Genomic DNA, 24,815 nt, shown 5'->3' on the forward strand with positions numbered 1-24,815 from the left:
ATTATTTTCATTGTTCTATCTACTTAATTTGTTTATTTCTATTTAAACTTAAGCAAAACATATTATGTGTATTCCGACCATGATTTAATTGTATCAAAGTTAATTTTATAATTGTTTGTCTTAACTTTACATTCTGCCACTATTGCTACAATTTGTATTCTTCCTCTTTGTCAAGTCATCTACTTACAATATTTCGGTTTTTTTTAAAAAATAAAAGGAGTTTGCCAATTTTTATTTTATTTGCCATGTATTTATCTAAATCCTTGAAGTAGTGAACATTTTGTTCTGTCATATCGATTTTTTATAGCATGCTTTAATAGATTGTTCTATTTAATTTGTATGTTTATGTTGTACTATGGTATGATTCGATAAAATTAATATTTTCTTATTACGCTTGACCAGAGGGTTTAGCTTATGCATAAAATGCTTAAAGATATCTACAACTTGATTTTTTTTTTCAATTTATTAGATGAATGTACAAGATAAATTTTAGGTTTTGATATTCAATAAATTTCAGTGCGATGATATTCTCACGTTTTTTAGAGAATTTTTTTGACTATTTGTTTACTTATTTTACATTGAATTTTATCATTATTTCAAATAATATGATATTATTGCTTCAAAAGAATATTATTTTTGAAGATCAACACTTATATCATGTGAGGTAACAAATTGAGTTTGACATATTTATTTAAGCTTTGGAATCCCTGCTTCTCATGGATCAAGTAAAAAAAATTTTACTGTCATGGTGTTGTACAATCATGAAGGTTTATTATATAAGCCTCATATATTCATGACACACGCAACGCGTGTGCCTCGGTGGCTAGTTATTATAAAATTTGAGTCCAACTGGTGAAAGGATATAGGGGCCAATTAAAAAAATAGGAGTGAGAGAGAAAGTATTTAAAAAACAACGACTCTGACTTTTTTTTAAGAAACAAGGAGTTGACTTTTGATTATTATATTAACTGCAATTAAACTCTTTAACTTAATTAATTTTCATCTTTTTTTCCCTTCTCGGTCGACACATATCTTTCCCCAATTAAAATTTACGAGTCATCTACCCTTTTTTCCCCAAATCAAGATCTGTCGACACAAAATCAATTTAGTCGACCAAAAATCTACTTTGAGAAAAAATAAGAGTCCACCCAGAAGAATTGGTCGACCAAAATTAAGTTGGTCGACCAATTCTTCTGGGTGGACTCGACCAAGTATTATGGGTCGACCAAGATTAATTTTCTTGGTCGACCAAAATTTTGTTGGTCGACTAAGAATTCATCTTGATCGACCAAACCAAGAAGAAATTCTTCTTGGTCAACTAATTTTGGTTGACCAAGAAGAATCCATAATTATGTCATGTTTATTTTTTATTATTATTTCATCTTGGTCGACCAAACCAAGAAGAAATTTTTTTTGGTCAACTAATTTTGGTTGACTAAGAAAATCCACAATTATGTCAGGTTTGTTTTTTTGTTATTATTATTATTAATTTTTGTCTATTCTAATTATCTTATTCCCTTAATTTTTGTTGAATTTTGTATGATATACCTTTGGGTCGACCCAAAAGCAAAGAAACAAGGTCGACCCAAAAACAACAAGGTCTACTTTGTGTCGACCCAGCTAAATATGTGATTCATATGTTAAAACATGTAATATTATATAACATACTTGTGAAATTGTGATTCATATGTTAAAACATGTAACATAGTTGTGAAATTGTGATTCATATATTAAAACAACATGTAACATAGTTGGTTGTGAAATTGTGATTCATATGTTAAAACATGTAACATAGTTGTGAAATTGTGATTCATATATTAAAACAACATGTAACATAGTTGGTTGTGAAATTGTGATTCATATGTTAAAACATATAATATAATTGTGAAATTGTGATTCATATATTAAAACATATAACATAATTGTGAAATTGTGGCTCATATGTCAAAACACATGTAACATAGTTGTGAAATTGTGACTCATATGTCATAACATGTAACATAATCATGTAAGATTATAGAACATACTTGTGAAATTATGTGACCTTGATCGACATAAAATCAACATGGGTCGACCGAGGTTTAATTATCCGTTAAAATTAAGTAATTATCGGTCATATTTGTCGAATATATGGATTCATATGTTAGAAAAATGGTCGACCCAAAAGCAACCTTGATCGACATAAAATCAACATGGGTCGACCGAGAGATTAACATGGTCGACCCAGAAGTAACTTGGCCGACCCAGAAATCACCATGATTGACCCAAAAATTGATCAACAAGCACTGGGTCGATGTTGGATAGACCAAATTTTAGGTCTACCCAAGCAAAAACTTTGGTCGACCAAAGCATGGGTAGACCATAAGCTTGGTCGACCAAACATTTTTGGTCGACCAACAAGCTCTTTGGTCGACCATGGTCTACCCATAGGTAGACCATTGGTAGACCAAGCTTATGGTCTACCCATTGCTCTTGGTCAAAATGGGTAGACCATAAGCTTGGTCTACGTATGGTCTACCCATGGTACCATGGTCGACCAAAGAGCTTGTTGGTCGACCATGGGTAGACCATCGGCTCTTGGTCGACCCAGAGCAAATGTTTGGTCGACCAAGCTTATGGTCTACCCAAAATGGGTAGACCATAAGTTTGGTCGACCAACAATGTTGTTTGGTCGACCAAGCTCTTTGGTCGATCAAGAGCTTGGTCGGCTCGATCGGCTCTTGGTCGACCAAGCTTCAACCCAAGCTCTTGGTCGACCCAATATTTTGGTCGACCAAGAACAAATCTTGGTCGACTCAAATAAAATGTTTGGTAGTTCAAAATTTTGGTCTACGGCTTGTAGTTCGACTCTTTCTTCTTCAAGCGAGTCGAAGAAACAGAAGCAATAAATCGAAATAAACGTTAATATTATCAGATTTTTGTCAGTCATTTGTTCGATTAAGTTTGCTTAGATTGAAAGGATCTGTATCGAGAATTGATGGGAAGAAAAAGACGATTTGCATTGAGAATCGTCGTTGGAAAGGAAATGAAAGGAGATTGATGGAAGAAAAACCTAATTTGAAGTCGACTGAATGAGATAGATGGATTTAATATTAAGAATTTAAGTTAATGATATATTTACACTTAAACAAAAAGACATTTATGTAAATTAACTTGTGGATCCTTTTTTTTAAATAAGGTACGATCCAGTCCCTTTTCCCTAAATTTCCCAAATATAGAAACTTATTATTTGATATTAATTATCTTTGAAAGTAGATATGAGAAAGAACTATCGTCATTTTGAAAGATCTCAGACCTGAAAAACATATTTATAATTTTTTTTGAGTGATTAAATCTAATAACTAATAATTAGATTTTGAAATAATTAAAAGTTGATAATGATAACTACATAAAAAAAATATGTTGAAAAATAGATATTTGTTTTATTTTAATGATTATAATAAAGAGATCTTACTGGGTCATATATATAAACATTTTTAACTACTATTATTTATTAAAAAATCTGAACTGATTGTATTAAAATGCAAATGAGGACGTTTATTTCCAATCCAAAATCAAAAACGCCTGGGATCCACAGCCTAAATAAATAAATAAAACAATAAAGAACAAAAAAAATTTGAGAATCAAGCGTGTGGGGCATGCACAGAATCTTTGTCGACAACTTCGGCGCCAGCGTGACCATGCGGCGGCCAGAAATGGCCAGGGAATGGAGGGTGAACGAAAGGCAGTTTGGCGGGATCTGGAAGCCACCGGCAGACATCGGGGGGAGAGGGAAGGGCCAGTGTGGTGGCTTGAATCCGGCGGGTAGGGGCGGAAGGGTGAAGGTGTTGGGGAATTACACCCCCGAAGCGATGCCAACCACGATGATAATATAGTACCCAAAAAACTTGCGGAATAAAATAACCAACAAAAACAAAAAGATTTACGTGGTTCACCCAATATAGGCTACGTCCACGGAGCACTGCAACTTTTATAACAGGAGAAATATTACAAAAAGTGTATACACCAATACACTCAATATTTCTCACACTCCCAACCCGAGTATACCGAGAAAATAATTTCTCTAACTCACACAAGAGAATTCCCGCACTCAAGAAAAAAATACACTCTTTTTTTCTATGCACTCTCTTTTTATCAAAGCTAAAAAATTTTTGATTTTGGGATACAATAACTGAAGGAATTGAGCTCTATTTATAACTAATTCCCTCCAGCAATTTCACAATATTTTCCGATGTGGGATGAAATATTTTGAATATTTTATTTTGTGCGGGCCTCTCCACTTGCCTAACAATTCTCCCACTTGAAGACTTGATTTCAATCACGTCTTCACATCATCATTGCAGCAGCTCATATCTCCTCATTTATTCTTGCAGTCCAACTGAAGTTGAACACAACTTCAGTTTGTCAATGGTTACCGTCTTCGTGAGCAAATCGGCTGGATTTTTACTTCCAGGAATCTTCTCCAGCATCAAGACTCCATCTTCCAGCATTGATCTGATGAAATGGTACCTAACCTGTATATGCTTTGTCCTAGCATGATAAACAGGATTTTTTGCTAAATGAATAGCACTCTAACTGTCACAGTATAATGTGCTATCTTCAAGCTTCTGACCCAATTCCTCCAGAAAGGATCTCAACCATATCATCTCCTTACTAGCTTCTGTAACTGCAACGTACTCAGCTTCAATAGTCGAAAGCGCAACAATCTTTTGCAGCTTAGACACCCAGCTTACAACTGTACCACCTAATGTGAACACATATCCAGTAGTACTTTTCCTGCCATCTAGGTCACCACCCATATCGCCATCGACAAAACCCTGTAAGCCAAATTTTGATCTCCTGAAGCATAAAGAACAACTAGCAGTGCCTTTCAAATACCTGAGAATCCACTTAACTGCTTCCCAGTGTTGCTTTCCTGGATTACTCAAACCTGATCACAACTCCCACTGCATGTGCTATGTCTGGTCTTGTGCACACCATTGCATACATGAGGCTTCCGACAGCAGAAGCATAAGGAACCTTATTCATATAAGCCTGCTCCTGCTCCGTCGATGGTGATTGTGCTTTGGTTAGTTTGAAATGACTAGCCAAAGGAGTACTCACAGATTTAGCTTCATCCATATTAAATCTGCTAACCACCCTTTTCACGTACTCTTCTTGAGATAACTTCAAGAATCCATTCACACAGTCTCTAAAGATCCTCATTCCAAGGATTTGCTTTGCAGCACCCAAATCCTTCATGGCAAATTCCTTTGCTAAATCTTTCTTGAGTTTATCAATTTCTTCCAGACGAGCTGCAGCTATCAGCATATCATCTACATATAGCAGTAGTATGATATAAGAACCGTCAAACTTTTTCACATAACAGCAGTGATCAGCTTGACACCTTAGGAAACCATTTTCACTCATGAATCCATCAAACTTCTTGTACCACTTTCTTGGAGCTTTTTTGAGACCGTACAAGCTCTTTTGAAGTTTGCACACCATTCTCTCTTTTCCCCGTACTTCAAAGCCCTTTGGCTGCTTCATATAAATTTCTTCATCTAGATCACCGTGAAGAAACGCAGTCTTTACATCCAACTGCTCCAAATGTAAGTCTTCCTTCGTCACTAGTTCAAGTACAGTCCTGATAGTGGTTAATTTAACCACCGGAGAGAAAATCTCGGTGTAATCAATTCCTTCCCGTTGTTGGAAGCCTTTTACAACAAGTCTTGCCTTGTACCGCTTGCTACCATCATGCTCTTCTTTTAACCGGTACACCCACTTGTTATGTAATGCCTTTTTTCCTTGCGGAAGTTATGTCAACTCCCACGTCTGATTGGATGACAGTGAATCCATCTCATCTTCCATGGCCAACTCCCACTTGGTTGAATCATCACTTTTCATTGCCTCTTCATAGGTCTCCGGTTCACCTTTGTCTGTCAGCAAAATATAGTAAAGTGCAGGGGAGTATCTCTCAGGTGGTCTAATGGTTCTCAAAGATCTCCTGAGTTCAATCACAGGAGTTTGTGGGTCATCATTTTGTGCAGTTTCTTCTTTATCTTCATGGTTACTGGTTTTCAATTCATTCACAGGAATATTTGTCAATGGCACTTCATCAGTCTTCTTGACTTCAGGACATTCATCTCCAGCTCCAATGTCTGACTTGTCCTTATACAGAAGTTTCTCATTAAAGATTACATCCCTGCTCCGAATGATCTTCCGATTTTGGTCATCCAAGAAACGATAACCAAACTCATTATCTCCATAACCAATAAAGAAGCACTTCTTTGATTTCGGATCAAGTTTTGTTCTGCTTGCTGAATCAATATGAACATAGGATAGACATCCAAACACTTTCAAGAAAGAAATGTTTACTTCTTTGTCGCTCCAAACCTCTTCGGGTATTTTGTAGTCCAATGGTACCGAAGGTCCTCTGTTGATCAGATATGCTGCAGTGTTAACAGCATAAGCCCAGAATGATTTTGGCAATCCAGAATGCAATCTCATGCTCCTTGCGCGTTCATTCAAGGTCTTGTTCATCCTTTCAGCTACACCATTCTGTTGAGGTGTACCAGGATTGGTTTTATCTTGATCCCGTTCTGTGCCCAATATTTCTTGAACTCATCATCTTCATATTCTCTACCATTGTCAGACCGTAAGAACTTCACCTTCAAGTTGGTCTCATTTTCCACCATGGCTTTCTACCTTTTAAAGGTATCGTAAACATCAGATTTATTTTTCAGAAAATAAACCCAAACTTTTCTACTTGAATCGTCAATGAATGTGACATAGTATCTCGAGCCTCCAAGGGATGTCACAGGAGATGGTCTCCATACATCAGTATGAACCAGCTCCAACTTTGCTGCTTTCGGTTCTCTACCGCCTTTTGAAAAACTCACCTTCTTCTGCTTTCGAAAGATACAGCTTTCACATAGTTGGTGTTCAACAGTCTTTAATTCTGGTAGCTTTCCTTTTGACACAACCATCTTCATTCCCTTCTCACTCATGTGTCCAAGTCTATAATGCCATATACTTGAATTGGCTCCAGTATCCACAGCTGCTAATGTGTCTTTGCAACTGGAAGTCATATACAGTGTTCCAGTTTTCTTTCCTCGAGCAACAATCATGGCTCCTTTGTTCACTTTCCAGGAACCATCACCGAAGGTCACATTGTGGCCTTCATCATCGAGCTGTCCCACCGAGATCAAATTGCGTGTCAATTTTGGTACATGCCTGATTTTGTTGATTTTCCAGACAGATATTCGATATCTTCATTCGTACATCACCCATACCAACAATTTCCAAGGGTTTTCCATCAGCCAGAAAAACTTTTCCGTAATCGCCAGCGATGTAATTATCAAATACATCACGATCACCAGTGGTATGAAACGAAGCTTCCGAGTCCATAACCCAAGAATCAACAGTGCTTTCCATGGATAATAGCAGAGCATCATGTACTTCCTCAGTGACAGCATTGGCATTATTCTTCGTTGATCTGCAGTTCTTTTTCAGGTGACCAGTCTCACCACAGCTCCAGCACTTCATATTCTTTTCAAAGATGTTTTTGTCTTTTCCATTTCTTGACTTGGATCTACCGCGCCATCGGTTGGAACTCCTTTCACCACTCCTGCCTCTTCCTCTGTTATCAAGATTTAGAGCAGATCTCGATGATGTTGCTTCACCCGAGTCTTTCCTGCGAATTTCTTCAGCAAGGATTTGATCTCTAACATCATTGAGTTGTAATTTTCCTTTTCCAACAGAGTTGCTAACCGCTGCCCGCATCAGTTTTCAATTGTCTGGTAAAGACGCGAGAAGAATAAGTGCCCGAATCTCATCATCAAATTTGATGTCCACCGATGTCAGCTGGGAGACAATCGTGTTGAATTCATTTATGTTTTTTGCCACCGAAGCACCTTCTCCCATCTTCAAGTTGAATAACTTCTTCATGAGATGTACTTTGTTGTTTGCTGATGGCTTCTCGTACATGTCTGATAGAATGGTCATCATCTCCTCCGTGGTTTTGGCCTCTGCCACGTTATGCGCCACGTTTTTTGTTAGGGTCAATCGTATGACACCTAAAACATGTCGGTCAAGGAGCTCCCAATCATCATCCTCTATCTTTTCCGGCTTCTTTCCTGATAGAGGTTGATGCAGCTTCTTACTGTACAGATAATCTCTTATCTGTAACCGCCAGAACGAAAAATCTGTTCCATCGAACTTGTTGATTCTCGGTCCCGATCCATCATCTCCGGCCATCACTTCTCTAGCCTTAGCAAAAAATCTAAAAAATCTTTTCTGATGTGGAAGATCAGACAAAGCTGCAACCACAGAGCATACTCAGAATTCTTAAGAATTTTCACAACAAGGCTCTGATACCAGTTGTTGGGGAATTGCACCCCCGAAGCGATGTCAACCACGATGATAATATAGTACCCAAAAAACTTGCGGAATAAAATAACCAACAAGAACACAAAGATTTACGTGGTTCACCCAATATAGGCTACGTCCACGGAGCACTGCAACTTTTATAACATGAGAAATATTACAACAAGTGTATACACCAATACACTCAATATTTCTCACACTCCCAACCCGAGTATACCGAGTAAATAATTTCTCTAACTCACACAATAGAATTCCCGCACTCAAGAAAAAAATACACTCTTTTTTTCTATGCACTCTCTTTTTATCAAAGCTAAAAAGCTTTTGATTTTGGGATACAATAACTAAAGGAATTGAGTTCTATTTATAACTAATTCCCTCCAGCAATTTCACAATATTTTCCGATGTGAGATGAAATATTTTGAATATTTTATTTTGTGCGGCACCTCCACTTGCCTAACAGAAGAGCCAGTGTGGTGGCTTGAATCCGCCGGCGGGTAATGGAGGCAGAGGGAAAAGCGGCCAGTGTGGTGGCTTGAACCCGGCGGGTAGCGGCGGGAGAGTGAAAGGAGAATGGGGGGGCCACTGGAAACCTCCTGCGGGTAGCGGCGGGAAGGTGAAAGGAAAATGGGGAGGCCAATGGAAACCTCCTGCGGGTAGCGGCGGAAGGGTGAAAGGCAAGTGCGGAGGCCACTTGAAACCACCGGCGGGTAGGGGTGGTAGTGTGATAGGCAAATGGGGGGGCCACTTGAAATCACCGGAGGGCAATGGGGGGGTGAGGCCATAGATGTGGTAAGCCAAAGAAACAGTCTAATTCTTTTCCGGCGGCGCTTGGTTTCTTGTTTTCATCGGCATGCTTAGCTGCGCCGTTGTTCACGGCGGCAATGTGGGTGACATGAGTAACACTTAAACCAACCGAGATAAAAGCAGAGAAGCATAGGAGAATTAGGAGAACGGAAGAGGTTCTTTCCGCCATTAGAGGGTAGTTTCAATATTTACCGCGCAGTGAAAATGATGGGTTCAAGGCGTTAATTTATAGAGTTGGGTGGGAGAGTTCACCGAGGTGAAAAAACTAGAAATCTTGATGAAGTGTAATTTTTTGTTTGTTCTTATCTCGATCAGATATGATAGATATTGAATATTTCGAAATATCTTTATTGATTTAGTAAAAACAAATTGATCTTGGATTAGATTTGGGAACATGATAGCATTTTCATTTGTTTCAGTATAATCACACAAACTCTGAAAACTTTACTATTGAAGATTGGATTTTCTGTATGCAGCTATAACAAATAAAGAACTAAAAAACTTTCATTTTATAGCCAAATCTTGTATAAAAACTTCACCTTTGAGAAGCCCTTGAAACTTTTCATCCATGCATAAATTTCTTACCTCGGACCAGAGAGCTCCATGGCTAGAGCAAGCAATGAAGAATCATCGGTGAGGCCCGAAAATCGTTCAGACGAGGAGAGCTCCAGTGTTCTAAACTTGTTTGGTTCTAATATCTGAGATGCTTCCCATCGCTCAGCGAGTCCATCTCCTTCTAGCATACGAACTACTTCAGACATTTTGGGTCTCAGCCCCGGTATACATTGAGTGCCAAAAGAGCCACTTTAACCATTTCTTCTAGCTCAATTCAGTCATAGTTCTTCAACTCTTTATCAACCAGTGTATCTAGTTTCTTTTCGTGATGAAATTTCCTCACCTGAAAACCACAGTTAGAACTTATGAATGTTGTTGAATTTGAGCGGGCAGGTCTGTGTCTACTAAGTTACTAACCCAATCAAGTACTGCTCCTTTCTGATTAACCGATTTGCTGAACTCTAATGCTCTTTGTCCTGTGATCAATTCAAGAAGAAGGATTCCAAATCCGAACACATCTGTTTTCTCAGAAGACTGGCCAGTTGACAGATACTCGGGAGCTATATGCCCCCACAGTGCCACGTACAGCAGTCGTGACATGTGAATCTTGATTATCCAAAAGCTTTGCCAAACCGAAATCTCCCACCACTGCCTCACAATAGTCATCAAGAAGTATATTTGCAGCCTTGACGTCTCTGTGAATAATCTTCGGATCACACTGCTCGTGGAGATACACCAGTCCCCTCGAAGCTCCTAAGGCAATCGCTTTCTTGTGGCCCAGTCCAACACCGATTTTGCTGTTTGAGGTGAAATTGCCGACATAAGCAAAGTCTACACAAAAGGGGTTAATTATAAATTTTAAAATATACCTTTGAGACGGGAAGCAACGCTTCCATTCGCCATGTAAGGGTATACTAGGAGCTTTTCTGTTGGTGTCAGGCAAAAACCAGACAATTTGAGGAGATTGCAATGGAGCGCTAGGCTAATCATCTCAACTTCTGTCTGAAATTGCATTTCTCCACCTGGAACTCCTCCATCTTTAAGCCTTTTTACGGCCACAACAGTTCCATCTTGTAGGCACCCTTTATATACATTTCCGAATCCACCTTTTCCCAGAATGTTTTTACTACTAAAATTGTGGGTAGCAGTTTGCAGTTCCCTAAACTGAAACCTCCTTAAATTTCCTAGTGAAACTTCCTCATGTCGTCTGTCTGAATTTCGAGTGTGGCCATAATATCAGTTTAAAGAAAGAACCGGGGACGTGAATTTAAGTAAGAAAGATCACGTTTATTATACAGACCGTTAACATCAAAGAATTCTTGTTGCTTATGCCTTTGTCTGGTCCACAAAAATAACCAAAATCCGAGGATTATCAGACATAGGCAACCAAGGCTGGTTCCAAACACGATGGCGAGAGTGCGATGTTTAGATTTTGCATAAGTAACAGCAGCTTCAAATAATAAAAATCAACATCAAGTTAAATATCGGATAAGGAAGAAACACAAATCAGAATTTTAAGTTTCTTACATACTTTGGGAGGTGTTCAAGGCCATAGACATAGGAATCAATGTTATTCCACTACACTGTGGTTCTGATCCTCTCACATATAAAGGGGTTCCCCATTACACTGTAGAAATAGGGATTACAGAAAATCCACAAGTTCAACAATCTACTTTCATTTCCAAAAAACATAAGACATTAATTTAGGTAATAGATTACTGAATTTCTTGCAAAGCAATATAGGAACGGGACCACTCAAGTTTTTGTAAGACAAATCCCTGAAACAAAAAAAATGAGACGTATTTACAAAAAATCCATAAAAGTCAATAAAAATCTATCAAATCTATAAAAGTTTATCATTTGAAAAATCATTAAAAATCATCAAAACTATGAATTGAATACACCCCACATAGTATGAAATTACCGAATTTTTCCACGTTCAATAAATTTATGTAGCATAAAATTACCCACGTTCAATAAATTTTGAACTAGAGTTTTAATATAAATGTATACTTGATTTATTCCACATTTATTTTTGATTAAAGATAGTTTTTATTTTAACTACATGGAAAGAACTTCTCTTTTTACGTAAAAAAAACGATTGGATTTGGGTGAACAATAAAATTTTTCCACGTGTACAATACAATTTACCATATTTTATCAGGTTTAATAACTCAAACATAGAATTTACCGCATTTTCTCGCGTTCAATAAACTAGAGTTAAAGTTTGAATATAAATATATAAAAAAATAAATTTCTTAATGTATTCCACATTTATGTATATTGATAAAATATAATTTTGGTCTTGAAATATAATATATCGTAAAGTCTGACTTCACACACCATTTTCTCTTTTCACGAGAAAATTTAGATTAAAGTGGGAAAAAGAATTCTGTACATACTAACCAAATTGTGCTCGTTAGGGTTTAATTTCTCATATATAATTACTACTACGGAATTAAAAATGGATTGATAACTCGACGACGCATTCAGATCAGCCCTTCAATTTTTTCAGATGTTTCCTGCTACAATTTACCCCTCCCTTCTTGCTGGGGTTTAATTCAGATATTTGAAGACTGATTTTTCGCAGATAGCTGCTTTGGTTTTGCTTTTCGCTCCCAATCTGTCTGTTCCCCATCAGATCAGGTAGAGACCCTATTCGCGAAAATCATCCTTTGTTGATTTACCTTTCATGCAGTTATTGTTTTGTATTCAGCTTTGTGTTCGTTTTAATATGATTTTTTTTTAAAAAAAAACTTGCGATTTGATAGTTCTAGGCGTGTATAGTTTGCAATTCGACGATAACGTCAGTGCTCGGTTTTTTTTTGGTTTTTAATTTTATATCAAATCAACGTATCATGTGGCACTTTTTTTTATATTGTTTGGATGGTAATTTGATAGGCTGGTTCTTTAGATATTTGTGAAACTGAGGAATTGATGCAAATCATTAACAGTTTAACTTGAGTTCATGGTCAAGAATATTATAATATTGTTTAAGAAGGCTTCAATGTTTGAAACAGTTGATATGTTAAAATCATTAAAATCAATAAATCTAATTCTTTACCTGGTTAACGTAGTTTCCCTAAAATTTTCAAAATAAATCTGAAATTTTTTTGTAAAATTTCAAATTGTGCCAGTTTCACCTCCCAAATGTGTCGAGACTCTCCACTTAAACCCATTTCACACCCCCACCCTCGACACAGTTTTTAGGTGGTCTGTGCTGCTTGTTTTATATGGGTATGTGACTTTTTTAAAAAATTGTATATCTCTATATGCAGTGCCAAGTGGTTGTTCATGATAAAAAGTCAAGTTCAGCAGCTCATTATGTCAAGCCAAGGTAGAGTCTTTCCTCCTCACCTTCGTCGTCCACTGCCTGGCCCTGGTGCAGTGTATCCCGATCCTTATAGTTCAGCAATTCCTCCACCAGCTGCTGGTTTCCCTCCTTTTGAAATGTTAGCGCCTCCTGAGGTAATGGAACACAAGCTTTCTGCACAACATATTGAGATAGAGAAACTTGCTACGGAAATTCAAAGGCTAGCGGCTACTCATGGGTCTCTAAGACAAGATCTTGCTACAGCCAAGCATGACCTGCAATTAGTACATTCTAACATCGCGGATATGAAGTCTGAGAAGGAACATCAGACTAGAGGAATTATGGATAAAATTTCAATGATGGACGCTGAACTTGAAAGTTCAAAGCACATTAAGTTGGAGTTGCAGCAATCAAGGACTGAGGCTCAGAACTTAGTAGCTGTGAGGAAGGAGTTGTTTGCCAAGGTGCAGCAGCTTACTCGTGATCTTCAGATGGCTCACTCTGAAGCACAACAGATTCCTTGTCTGATGTCCGAGCTTGAAAGTTTGAGACAGGAGTATCAGCATCACATGTAGCCTTTTCTTTTCTTTTGTTTGAAATAAAAGATTTAAAATTATTGAATTTCAAAGAAGACAAGTTGAGAGACCAAGAATGTCTTGGTTGTGCTGAGTTTAATCAACATGCACATTTTCTATGTATAATCATTTGGATAACTTCCATTTCTAGATTCCTCGAAGAAACAACATGAGTTGAATTATTACATCTTTTGAGTTTGTTTTCGTAATTTTTTCCCTAGTTTCAATCTGGCATTGCAGATAGTATTTTTGATGTTATGGGAGAATGCAAGACACCAAAAATGCCTCGGTTGTGCTGAGTTCAATCAACATGCACATTTTCTACGTATAATCATTCTGATAACTTCTCATTTCTAGATTCCTCTAAAAAACAACATGAGCTTAATTATTACATCTTTTGAGTTTGTTTTCGTAATTTTTTTTTCTAGTTTCAGTTTGGTATTGCAAATAGTATTTATGATGTTATGGTTGATTTTGTACAGGGCTACCTATGATTATGAGAAGAAGTTGTATCATGATCATCTGGAATCTCTTCAAGTGATGGAGAAGAACAATGCGGCAATGACGAGAGAAGTGGAAAAGCTCAGAACAGAGTTATCTAACTCCGCAAACTTTGATCCTCGAACAGGCATAGGTTTTTTGCAGATTTATTTCCTTTTCAATATATGTGTGCCAATTCAGGGGCAAATCTAAGAACATCAAGGACGAGACTTGACCTTTTAGAAAAATTATAAATAAAATTTGAACTTGTTTTCCAGACTCCTTTACCAGGTCTGTCCGGACCAATGTTCTTTTCAGCTTTTTGGGAGCTCATGCATTACCATGATATTGCAGGAGGGTCACATGGTGGTTCTGCTGGATACAATGGAAGTGTTCCTGTGGCGAACTATAACCCAACCCAAAATACCTATGGTGCTGCTCAGGTATAAATCAGCTATCGTGAACAATTTGATCAATAATAGCTTGAATAAAATCAAGATGGAGTTCTGGTATCATGCTGTTTGAAAGCAGAAATTGACCATTTTTAAACCATTTGACTACATTATTCTATTACTGGACCAAGAAAGCGGGATCATTTCTCACTAATACCTAAAATGTGATCATTCCTAAATAATTCCCAAAAAGTGATCCCTATCATATATCGAGGCCTATTCTACCTTCAGATGATTTTATAAATTTCACATCTTGTCTTGGAAGTAGAAAATTTTGTTTTTTCTTAGCGTTCAAGGTTTCTCTGTTCATTTGGTTTTTTAGCATCAACTTCTATTTTTGATTGTTTTCTTTACTTGTTTAATGCAACAGGGCCAAAGTCCCTTTTTGGGAGGTATTACTGCTGCCAATGCTGCTGGCGGGGCATCTGTTAACTATGATCCTTACAGAGGCCATACTGGAGCAGGTTATAATACCCAAATAGGCGACACTGGTGCTGTTTATGACGCCCTTAGAGGACCAGTCGGATCTGCTTACAATGCTCAGAGAGGACCAACCGAACCTAGTTACGATGCGCAGAGATACTCATCTGGACCTAGTTGCGATGCTCATAGATGGCCATCAGGACCTGGATACGATGCTCAAAGGGGACCAGCTGGAGCTGGTTATGATACCCAAAGAGGACTATCTGGGTCAAGTTTTGGTGGACAAAGCGGAGTTAATTATGATATGCAGAAAGTCCCGGGCCACGATGCATCATCAAGAGCTACTACTGGGGCTCAAGGACTAGCACTGACGAACAATAATGCATCTACTACACCGAGCACAAGGGGTGGATCAGAGTGATTCGGTGGCCACTAAGTGGAAACCCTGCTCGAATATGAACTCAACCTCTTCTATCTGAGCAATTAATCTGTACTTTTGTGGATGGGATGGCGAATTTCAGAGGGATCCCCGAACCATTTGTGGTTGAGATTCTATGACACATATTCGTTTTCATTATAATCTGGTTAATTTATTTGGTTTATTTTCGAGAGTGTGATATGAATGAAATTGTTCAAAATTTTTGGCAATTTACGTAGAATAAATCGCGTCATATATTAGTACTTGCGTTTAAAAACGTGTGGTTATAAGAATCGAGAAATGAATTACATATTAAACATTAAATCTAAGCCATCTTACCAAATGTTTACAATTGTTATCATTGCTGTTTTGTAGTTTATTCAAAGTCTTGTAAAATGTAACATGGGTTGAGCCGACCCAAAACCCCACATACGAACCAGTATTTGTGACCCGACCCAAATCGCCAATCAAATTCAAAATTAAAATCCCATTTCCCCGGCAAAGAGCCACTCTACAAACGTTCCCACCATGGAATACGAATCGCTTCAGCGTCGATCCAGAGGTAAAAAAAAAATCCAAACATCATCTTCAATCTTTACACACATGCAAATTAGCAAGCCTAGAAGAATTTTCTATGAATTTTTTGCATGATATCTTCATCGATTGGATAAGTAGGTAAATTTTGTCAGAAGTTTCAACTTCCCGTTTTCATGTCTAAGGTTTTGCTATGATTATGCGTTCTTAGTTCAAGAAATTTGTCACAGAATACGAGCCTTTCCCTTCGAAAGGTATGGAATCAGTGGTGGCTACAGTGAGCGGATACCACGGCTCTGAGAGATTCAATCTTATTAAACTGATAGCTTTGACCGGTGCTAGTTACGTTGGCAACATGAGTCAATCTGTCACGCATTTGGTAGGATTTGAATCCATCGTTGTATATTTATACAATTCGTGTCGTTAGTCAATGACTGCTGTGAGGTTGAGTTCGATTTGTTTCTTTTTTTTTTAATATATATATAGAAATTGAGTGCTTTTGCATCACAGGTGTGCTGTAAATTTGAAGGAAGAAAATACGAGCTTGCGAACAAGTTTAAGACGGTGATAGTTAGTCATCGCTGGATTGAAGATTGTGTAAAGCAAGGGCGCCGAGTTTCAGAGACTCCATATACCTTTCAGAGGTATGGTCTGTTCTAATGATCGGAGATTATGTTGGTTTTATTATGATCTTGTTTTGAGGACCCTGTTGTTTCAAATGGTTGTTGTGTTTGGTTCTTTCACTTGATATTTTTGCAACTAATATTAATTTAAGTGAAGTCAAATATATTTGAGCTGATTGGTGTTTCTGGTGAAAAACTGTGAATGATGCACTTTTGCTGTATGTTTATGCAAGATGTTGTATATCTAAGGATGTGCAACCTTTAATTGAAGGGCGATAGGAATGGACCAATTGGTCAAGGAACAAATTATGTGCTGCAATATGGAGGTAGCTGACACATGTATATCTAAGCTCTACGATCAGCTAATGGATCACTGACTTTTTTTATGAATATTGTTTATGCTTTCTTTTAAATTTTTCATGTAAAATACTTCATCATCATTACAATGACTACACATTTGTAGATATATCATCACAGTATAATGCCGGCATTTTGAAAATTTACCTACTTCCTAACTTCTTATTATACTACTGGCCCTGAAAACTTGTGACTCGTGCAGGATTCATTTTTTAAGAAATCTATGTAATATTTGTACTGTTTAATGTAGTGTAACAGTTTTTTCTATAGCTTCCTACTTCCCTGCATTTAATTGAATAATCATGATAAATTAGTTGGTTTGTTTTGTGCACTTATGTGAACAACATATGGTATGAACTGCATCTAATTGTTAGGAGTTTTTATCAAGGATGACTTTTTCTGTGTAGCATGTTTGCAACCCTAATGAACAACATATGGTTTATTTTTTTGTAGTGGGCAAGAAGTAGGAACATTGTCTTCCAACATCTCGTTAAGGATTAACCAAGCTCGTGTTCAATCCAAAGTAAGAAAGACCTCAAAAGAACCTTTGCTTGATATTGAAGATGAAGAGGCTAACACTGATCCATGTTCTGGCTTCACCTTTTCTAATGAGGTTTGCAATCTGACATTTATTTTTTAAGCTTTTTTTTTAAATCGAGGTTTCATTTTTGTCATTGTATTTTTCTTTCATGGATTGTAAAACTGAATCTAATATACTCATTACTGATCCGAGCATACATAATGCATGCTTTATTCATTGTGTATCGCTTTGCTACATTTCCTGCACAATATATTAGAGTTTTTCAAGAACCAATTTATATTGGTTTTAGTTGACTATATTCAGAAATTGTAGATTATTACACTTTAAAGAAAAGCAAATTATTACCTAAAGCATTAAAGGTAGCTTTCATGTCTTGTCATATTGATGTATGCACAACATGATAAAATTTTTGGGCTAACATCTTTTCTTCTGCAACTCACCAATTCTCTCATGGATAACTTCTATTTGCTATGCCTTTGGCTGCACTTTGATGATAGTTTTGAGGTTTGTCAATATTCTTGCTGTTTCAAATTTCTTATGGTTCCTCTATGTATCTTATAACTGTATACTGCCTTGTTGGCATTATTTTTATGCTGATTTAATAATAATAATAATAATCTTTACCCATGCTGATGCAGTACAACCATGGTTCTATCAGACCAATTGGGAACCGGAAAACAACTGAAAAAATCTCAAGAAAGGACTACCCTGAAAGCAGCAAATGTCAACTTGAGGCAGTCAGTTCAGAGCCCATGGCTATAGAGGTATTGAAACATGCATACATTTTTTGGGTTAATTGGTTACTTACAAGAGCAGCCACAGGCTGTTTTCTCCTGCCTAAATTAGCTTGAACAGTTACACCCAGTGAGAAGATATGCATTCCCTTTCGGAAAAATAATAGCTTCTGCCTTTTTCACCATACGTCTAGGTCATGGAAGTCAAATTACTATTGCTAGCTCAGGTAGTGCCAGGCCTGTTTTCCTGTAGTGGCAATCAAGTTTTCAGCTTATGTTTCACATTAACTTTCATGCCTATAATATATGTCATTTTGTCCTTGTATATTATTTGGTTTTTTTCACCAAACTTTTTTAGCTTGTTATAACTGAAGTTTATCTGTGTTTCCTCCCAAGTATGCCACCTGACAAGTTATTATAATTTGTTCATACACCTGAAAAGTAGTTATAATTTGTTCGTACTTTTTAAATGGTGTATTTCATAAATAGAATAGAATGATTAACTAAGCGCTTCTGAGCTTACAGGAAAAAAGGAACTCCACTTCATCAAAACGACATCGCAAAGGTAGAAGACTAGTAAAAAAGCAAATCAACATGGTGGATTTGGCATCAACTTCAAAGTTCGAGCGAGAGTGTCAGGTGGTGAAAATGCTTCCTGAAGACAATATCAGTGAAATTACGTCATACAGTTCAAAGGTTGAGATGCACCAAAATGCTTCTAGCAGGCACACATCTGACACAACATGCCCTGGGAGTTGGTCGAGTAATAATGATTCTATAGATGTTGAAGAGGTTGAGGTTGTGAATATTGACAATGAGAACGATTATAATCGTGATGCTCCATGTTTGCTCAAACCTCCAGAAGAAAGTCTTGAAGTAGATCTAGATGATCATGTTGACAATCATCGTGGTATGTTACATCCTATGCCAACAGAGTTGTCGTGTGTCATATGTTGGACAGATTTCAGTCCCACCCGAGGGGTGCTGCCATGTGGTCATCGTTTTTGTTTCTCATGCATACAAAACTGGGCAGATCAACTGGTGATCACGTGCTATTCATTGATAATTACTATCTAGTTTGTATATGTTTGATTCGAATCCTTCTTGATACTAACTGTTATTATTCTTTGCAGGCTTCCAAAAAGAAGCCCAGCACATGTCCTCTGTGTAAGGCTGGTTTCATATGCATAACCAAAGTTGAAGACGCCCTTTTTTCAGACCAGAAAATATATTCGCAGACAATCCTGAACGACAACTCAAAAGATGATGTATACATCCTTCCTGATGAGTCAGACCATCTCCCTAACAATGTAAGTGTTTCACTTTTCTCTGTCCATATTACCCTGTTATTGGTCTATTCTCAAGCTCATATAAGTATTTTGTTATTCTTTGATGTTGCGTAGCCATCGGTGCATGTTTGTTTTCAATGCTCCAGTAGAGAACCCGTGGACCTTCTTGTGCGCTGTCATTACTGCCAAATTCGATGCGTTCATTCTTACTGCCTCGATCCACCTTTGTTTCCGTGGATATGTTTCCAATGCAAGGATCTACAAATGCTCTATCTTCATAACCGATAGTTCACTTCAACTGTCTTTTATGCAGCGCATGCTCTGCTCTATTTGATCATTTGCATCCCTTTTTGCACAAGGTTGAGTGTGTTTTATGGCTAAATCTATAACTGTAATCAAATTTCATAGATTTAATCTATTGATTTTTGTTTTATCGATCTGTTGTAAGATTGTGGTTTCATTTTACTTGAGCACTGTGACAATGAGTGCAGTTGCATTCGAGGGCAATCTCCGAACACAATTGTCTATCCAAACTTTCAAATTGCATTTTGTCTGTACTTTGTATGTCGGTAAATAATTAACATTTCTAAATAAATATCAAATATTTATTATCTATTGATAATTATTTATTTATGTAAATGAAATTAAATTAAATATTGTGAAATACAATTTTTAGATTCATGCAGTCTCCTTTCTACATAAGTAGCTCATTACTCACTCATTTCTTGGAACATGGAAGATTCATACACGGATAGCAATATAGGTGTAATAATACCCATTTTGCGGGGATAGCTAAGGGGTGCATTCATTCTATACTTTCAAAGATTTTTAATGATTTTTTTTAAATGATGGACTTTTGTGGAGTTGATGGATTTTTATTGACTTTTATAGAATCTCATAGAATTGTAAAACAAATTTTATAGACTCTTATAGACTTTTTTTCAAGATTTTTGTAGACTTTTGTAATTTTTTTCATAGAATTATGTGAATTTTGTAGTTTATAATTGTGATTTATTTTTTATTAATTTTTTTAAAATAATTATTGGACATAAATAACCTCTTCAATTTTAAATTATTTTTTATATTTATGAATGTAAATGAATTTTACTTACTTAAAAGTTAAATCAATTTAATTTGTGAAAAACGACAAATGAACTATCCAATTTATTGAAATCAAAATTTCAATTCTTTATGTCAATTCAACATATAATGAACAATATTTTTAAAAGTTCATAATAAAATTTTATTAAAAGAACACTCAAAATAATGAGTAGCCTTTTATAAAAAAAATCTAATCATTACTGACAATTTGATCAACATTGTTCTACATTCTATTGGCTATGGTATCCCTCCATGCATTAGCATTTGCTCGTTGTTGTTTTTGAGTATTAAATAACTGATCAAAGTCGTCACCTGCATAAACTTGTGCTGATGAAGACAATTTAGCTTCATTATATAGTTCAATTTGAAATTCATCAAATTGACACTTCTTTCAAAGAAAATTGTGTAATATAGCACATGCCAATACAAGCCCTGTTAGGGGTGGGAAAAAATATCGAATTTTCGGTATACCGAGATTACCGTAACAAAAAAATATTGAATTTATCGAATTTTAAGTATACAGAAGATTTCGTTACGGTAATGATATCCAATTTGAAAATTTTGGTATATACCGAAATAACGGAAAAATATATAAAAATTTTAAAATATATAATATTTTAAAACAATAAATTATAACTTTTTTTAAAATGTAAGGTTTTTTTGGTTCGGTATACCGAAAATTTTGGTATAGTATCGGTATGAATTTGCTTATACAATAATTTAAGATATAGATTAACTAAAATTAAAGAAAATAATTAAAAATAAAATGTTATATAATAATTAATAAAAAAATTAAATTTTAATTATGTTTTTAAAAAGTACAAATAAAAAGAAAAATAAATAGATGAGAAAAGAATGAAAGTTTGTATTGAGTATGTGAATTTAGGAGATTTCTCAATTAAATGTACATACAAATCTTTAGGTTGAATCAAAGACTTTTGTTGACATTTTATTGTTGTACCTTAGGCTATAATTCTTGTACTTAATAGAATTCCATAGAGTCATTAAAAGTCTATTGACATTTTGAATACTTATAGACTTTTGTAGAGTTTTTAAAAGTCAAGTTTGAATACCACATGACTTTTTAAAATTCTATAAAAGTTTACATTGAATACCACTAAACTTTTATAGAGTATATAACAATCTAGTTTGAATACCTCTAGACTTTTAAACTCCATAAAAGTCATTAAAAGTCTATAACCAATACATCCCCAAATCATTTGCCAATGATTGCGTTAATTGATGTTTGCCTTGTCCTATTGATTCTTGGAACGATCTTCTGCAAGAATTGTTGAGGAGAGAGAAAGGAAAAAGGATATTGGGATAGTCAAATTGATTTCATTTTATCTGAGAAATTGATATCTATATGTCCACGAGTTTGTTGGAGTACGTGAAGAAATGAAGAATGGTAGTGGTTACATCTGATGTAGATCTAACTCTTTCAAATTTTTAATTCGTGGCATGATTTATGCTAATTAGTAACTCCTCGATTTGAGTTGGGAACGTGATCATTGGCTAAAATTTTGTGATGAGAATTCATATATATTAATTCATATATTTGCTAAATTATTAATCTTTATCCACCTTGTGAAGGTGGATTCGAATAAGTTAACTCTATACCTTTGCTAAAATTTTGTGATGAGAATTTTTACACAATACAATAATTCAATACTATACTTAAGTTGTCCTCAATTACGAGTATGTATGTATTTATTTATTGTAATAAACAACTCTTAGGAATATATTTTCACAAATCATATCAGTTTTCAAAATCTATGTTTAAATACAATTTCACAAGATTTTTGAGTTAAAACTAAGCTAAAATAAACAGGTAAAATAATTAAATCCCTCTGAAAGCAGAATCAAAGATTTCATTAGGCAATCTCATTAAGCATACACCAGTTTATGAACAGGCAAGTGAGATGCAAGTGTAAACAAAATTACAAAAGTACTGTCTTCCACCAAATTGACACATTCAGGGTGCACAGTACATATGGTAAAGTATGTTCTAGAATGAAATCTTGATGAATACCAATATATGTAAAACTAGGATGTAAAGCACAAAAGCAGACCTGAGAAGCATCAACCTCTGTAAACTCTCGCTTCGACCTGCTGTATGGACAGGAAGCCTGTGATAAGTGTCAACATTGTAGTCTGAAGACATCAGCCCCTTGTCAGACCCACTTCGTCCAACCCTATTTCTAGCTATATTTACATCTGTACTGCTGCTCTCTATTTGTCTCGATAGCCTGTTTACCTTTTCCAGTTCCATTGTTCTGAGATGAACTTCCTGGGCGAGGCCTTCTGCTTGAGCCTGAAAATGCAGGAAGAAACAAATGTAAGAGGACATTAACACCCATTTCAAAATTTATGGGGAAATAAAACAGCGGCAGCACTAAATTAGTAAATTAGAAGAATGAATTAAACCTGTTTTGCAGCAAGCTGTTCGATTAGGCTGTGAAGCTGTTTATCCAATGCCTTTTCTCGCTGACCTGCAAGGGATTGTTTTAGTTAATGGGAACGCAAAAGAAGCAAATAAAAAAAATATTAAAATTATTGAAACAAGTTCATCAAAATCTCTCATTTTCTAAAATTTGAGATTAACATGACAACAATATACCTGGAGTTGGTTGTTTCAATGCATTATCCTGGACCTGCTGCCACTTTTTCTCAAAGATTTGAACTGCATCTTCCAGTGAAGCCTACAACAGATAAGAGAGACAGCATTTTAAACTATCAATGCACAAACACAGGAAAAAACATATATCATTAAACAGGAACAAACCAGTTCCTTTCTCTTGTCTTCCAATTTTTCTGTTAATGCAGTTTTCCGAGCTTCTGTATCTTCTTGGGCTTCAACTTTTGATTTAGATTCACCGAGCATTTCTTTTGATTCTTCTGAACTGGTAGCATCCACATTAGTTTGCTCTCTCTGCAACTCAGCTCTCAAGTTCTCCTCAAACAATTGCATTTCCTTAAAAAAAAAGAGAGAATTTTAGGTATGCAAACATATAAAAGATAAAAAAAAAAGTTGTCCGACTGACACTTCCAAACATCCTACTAAAGTAAACCCAAAGCAGTGGAAGAAATGATAGTATTGCTATTGCCCGCAACATACATATAATCTGACCTTCAACTTACTTCGAAGTGCATCTGCTTCCTGCAGCTTTTCCTGTATTTTAATTTCACAATTTGATATGGCATTTTCATACTCCTTGTTTTCTTCCAGTAACCTGAGTTCTCTCAGTTGTACCTTCAACAAATATCACTTGTACAGGTAAGCTTTCACTGTGTGTAAAGCATCTTAAAATCCACACACACATATATATAGAACGTACACTGACTTTCCTGTTATACGTTCCTGGATAAGCACTGGATGACAGTCTCCCGGTAATCAAGATTTTTTTAAAATTTAAAACAAACGGATGGAATGGAGAATAAAAACATGAATTTACTGAAAACCCAGTATTCCATAAATTACCCGGACCACGCGACGAACCAATTTCAATTGCATTCTATCAAATTTGTAAGCGCATACCACTTCTCATACTGTGTACTGAGTTTTTCTATCATAAGCGACATGTTCATGGTCAAAAACATGTTTTCCTAACATTATCCACGTTGTCAAGAAAAATAAGTGCATAAGCTCGAACTTCATATGCCAATCGATTTAAAAAAGAGAATAATAAACGGAATCACAAAGAATACGGATAGCATGAGACAGTTCTTACAAAAATAAAAGTCAAAAACTAAAAAGTGAAGAAAACCTGTTGTTTCGTGGCGGAGTGGGCGTTAAGCTGGAGGGCAAGGGCGGAGTTGGAGGCAAGGGAATGTGCGTGGAGGTGGGGAAGGCGCTGTGAAATGTCCGGAGGAGGCAGTCTCATCCGCAGATCTTGGATCGAGCCGTTCAGATAAGCTTCTTTCGCGTCCAATTCCTGAACGTACCTCTGTTGTTCAGGAGTAAAGATGAGTGGGATGGAATCAGGGTTGTTGTCTTCGTCGCTCCGCCGGCCGACGCCGCCTCCCACCACGTCCGCCGCCCAGGCTAGTAGTCCCGACATTGCACTTTCTCGTTTGTTTCTTGGTAAAGTTGTAGTCAGTAATTTCCCAAGTCTCAACATCCAAGGGACGTATTATATTTCTAATTTGCTTTGGAAAAAAAAATAAAAAATAAAAAATAAATAAATAATGTGATATAGATTGAAATAACCGTACGCTAACCCAGAGAAGAGCCTGCGGCAATTATTCT

The 24,815-nt window shown here is 36.2% G+C and overlaps 3 protein-coding genes and 1 pseudogene across 5 annotated transcripts; 2 read left to right on the forward strand and 2 right to left on the reverse strand.

Moving 5' to 3' along the window:
• Positions 1 to 9,640: 9,640 nt before the first annotated feature.
• LOC140964570 (protein NSP-INTERACTING KINASE 1-like) lies at positions 9,641 to 11,922 on the reverse strand (annotated as a pseudogene).
• Positions 11,923 to 12,072: 150 nt separating this feature from the next.
• On the forward strand, positions 12,073 to 15,576 carry LOC140964290 (protein FLX-like 2). Of its 2 annotated transcripts, none has more exons than XM_073423932.1 (5): positions 12,073 to 12,372; positions 13,005 to 13,610; positions 14,097 to 14,242; positions 14,449 to 14,537; positions 14,917 to 15,576. In XM_073423932.1, the coding sequence occupies exons 2-5, from the start codon at positions 13,021 to 13,023 to the stop codon at positions 15,388 to 15,390; spliced, it is 1,299 nt and encodes a 432-aa protein (XP_073280033.1). In that variant the 5' UTR covers positions 12,073 to 12,372; positions 13,005 to 13,020; the 3' UTR covers positions 15,391 to 15,576. The 2 variants fall into 2 exon arrangements, with proteins under 2 accessions (XP_073280033.1, XP_073280032.1); XM_073423931.1 differs by having other exon boundaries at positions 12,074 to 12,372; positions 14,097 to 14,248.
• Positions 15,577 to 15,669: 93 nt separating this feature from the next.
• LOC140964289 (uncharacterized) lies at positions 15,670 to 19,900 on the forward strand. 2 transcript variants are annotated; one of them, XM_073423929.1, is made up of 8 exons: positions 15,670 to 15,949; positions 16,152 to 16,300; positions 16,432 to 16,565; positions 17,355 to 17,514; positions 18,081 to 18,206; positions 18,702 to 19,217; positions 19,310 to 19,486; positions 19,580 to 19,900. In XM_073423929.1, the coding sequence occupies exons 1-8, from the start codon at positions 15,916 to 15,918 to the stop codon at positions 19,751 to 19,753; spliced, it is 1,470 nt and encodes a 489-aa protein (XP_073280030.1). In that variant the 5' UTR covers positions 15,670 to 15,915; the 3' UTR covers positions 19,754 to 19,900. The 2 variants fall into 2 exon arrangements, with proteins under 2 accessions (XP_073280030.1, XP_073280031.1); XM_073423930.1 differs by having other exon boundaries at positions 15,927 to 16,062.
• A 2,517-nt stretch (positions 19,901 to 22,417) lies between these two features.
• Positions 22,418 to 24,627, reverse strand: LOC140964257 (uncharacterized). Its single transcript, XM_073423883.1, has 6 exons — positions 24,334 to 24,627; positions 23,697 to 23,819; positions 23,352 to 23,540; positions 23,187 to 23,268; positions 22,994 to 23,058; positions 22,418 to 22,880 (listed from the first exon to the last, which is right to left on the reverse strand). Exons 1-6 carry the CDS (start codon positions 24,625 to 24,627, stop codon positions 22,575 to 22,577), a joined length of 1,059 nt encoding a protein of 352 aa, XP_073279984.1. The 3' UTR covers positions 22,418 to 22,574.
• Positions 24,628 to 24,815: the final 188 nt, after the last annotated feature.

This window comes from Primulina huaijiensis, chromosome 18, assembly GCF_012295235.1.
Source record: "Primulina huaijiensis isolate GDHJ02 chromosome 18, ASM1229523v2, whole genome shotgun sequence".
In the NCBI taxonomy this organism is placed as follows: domain Eukaryota; kingdom Viridiplantae; phylum Streptophyta; class Magnoliopsida; order Lamiales; family Gesneriaceae; genus Primulina; species Primulina huaijiensis.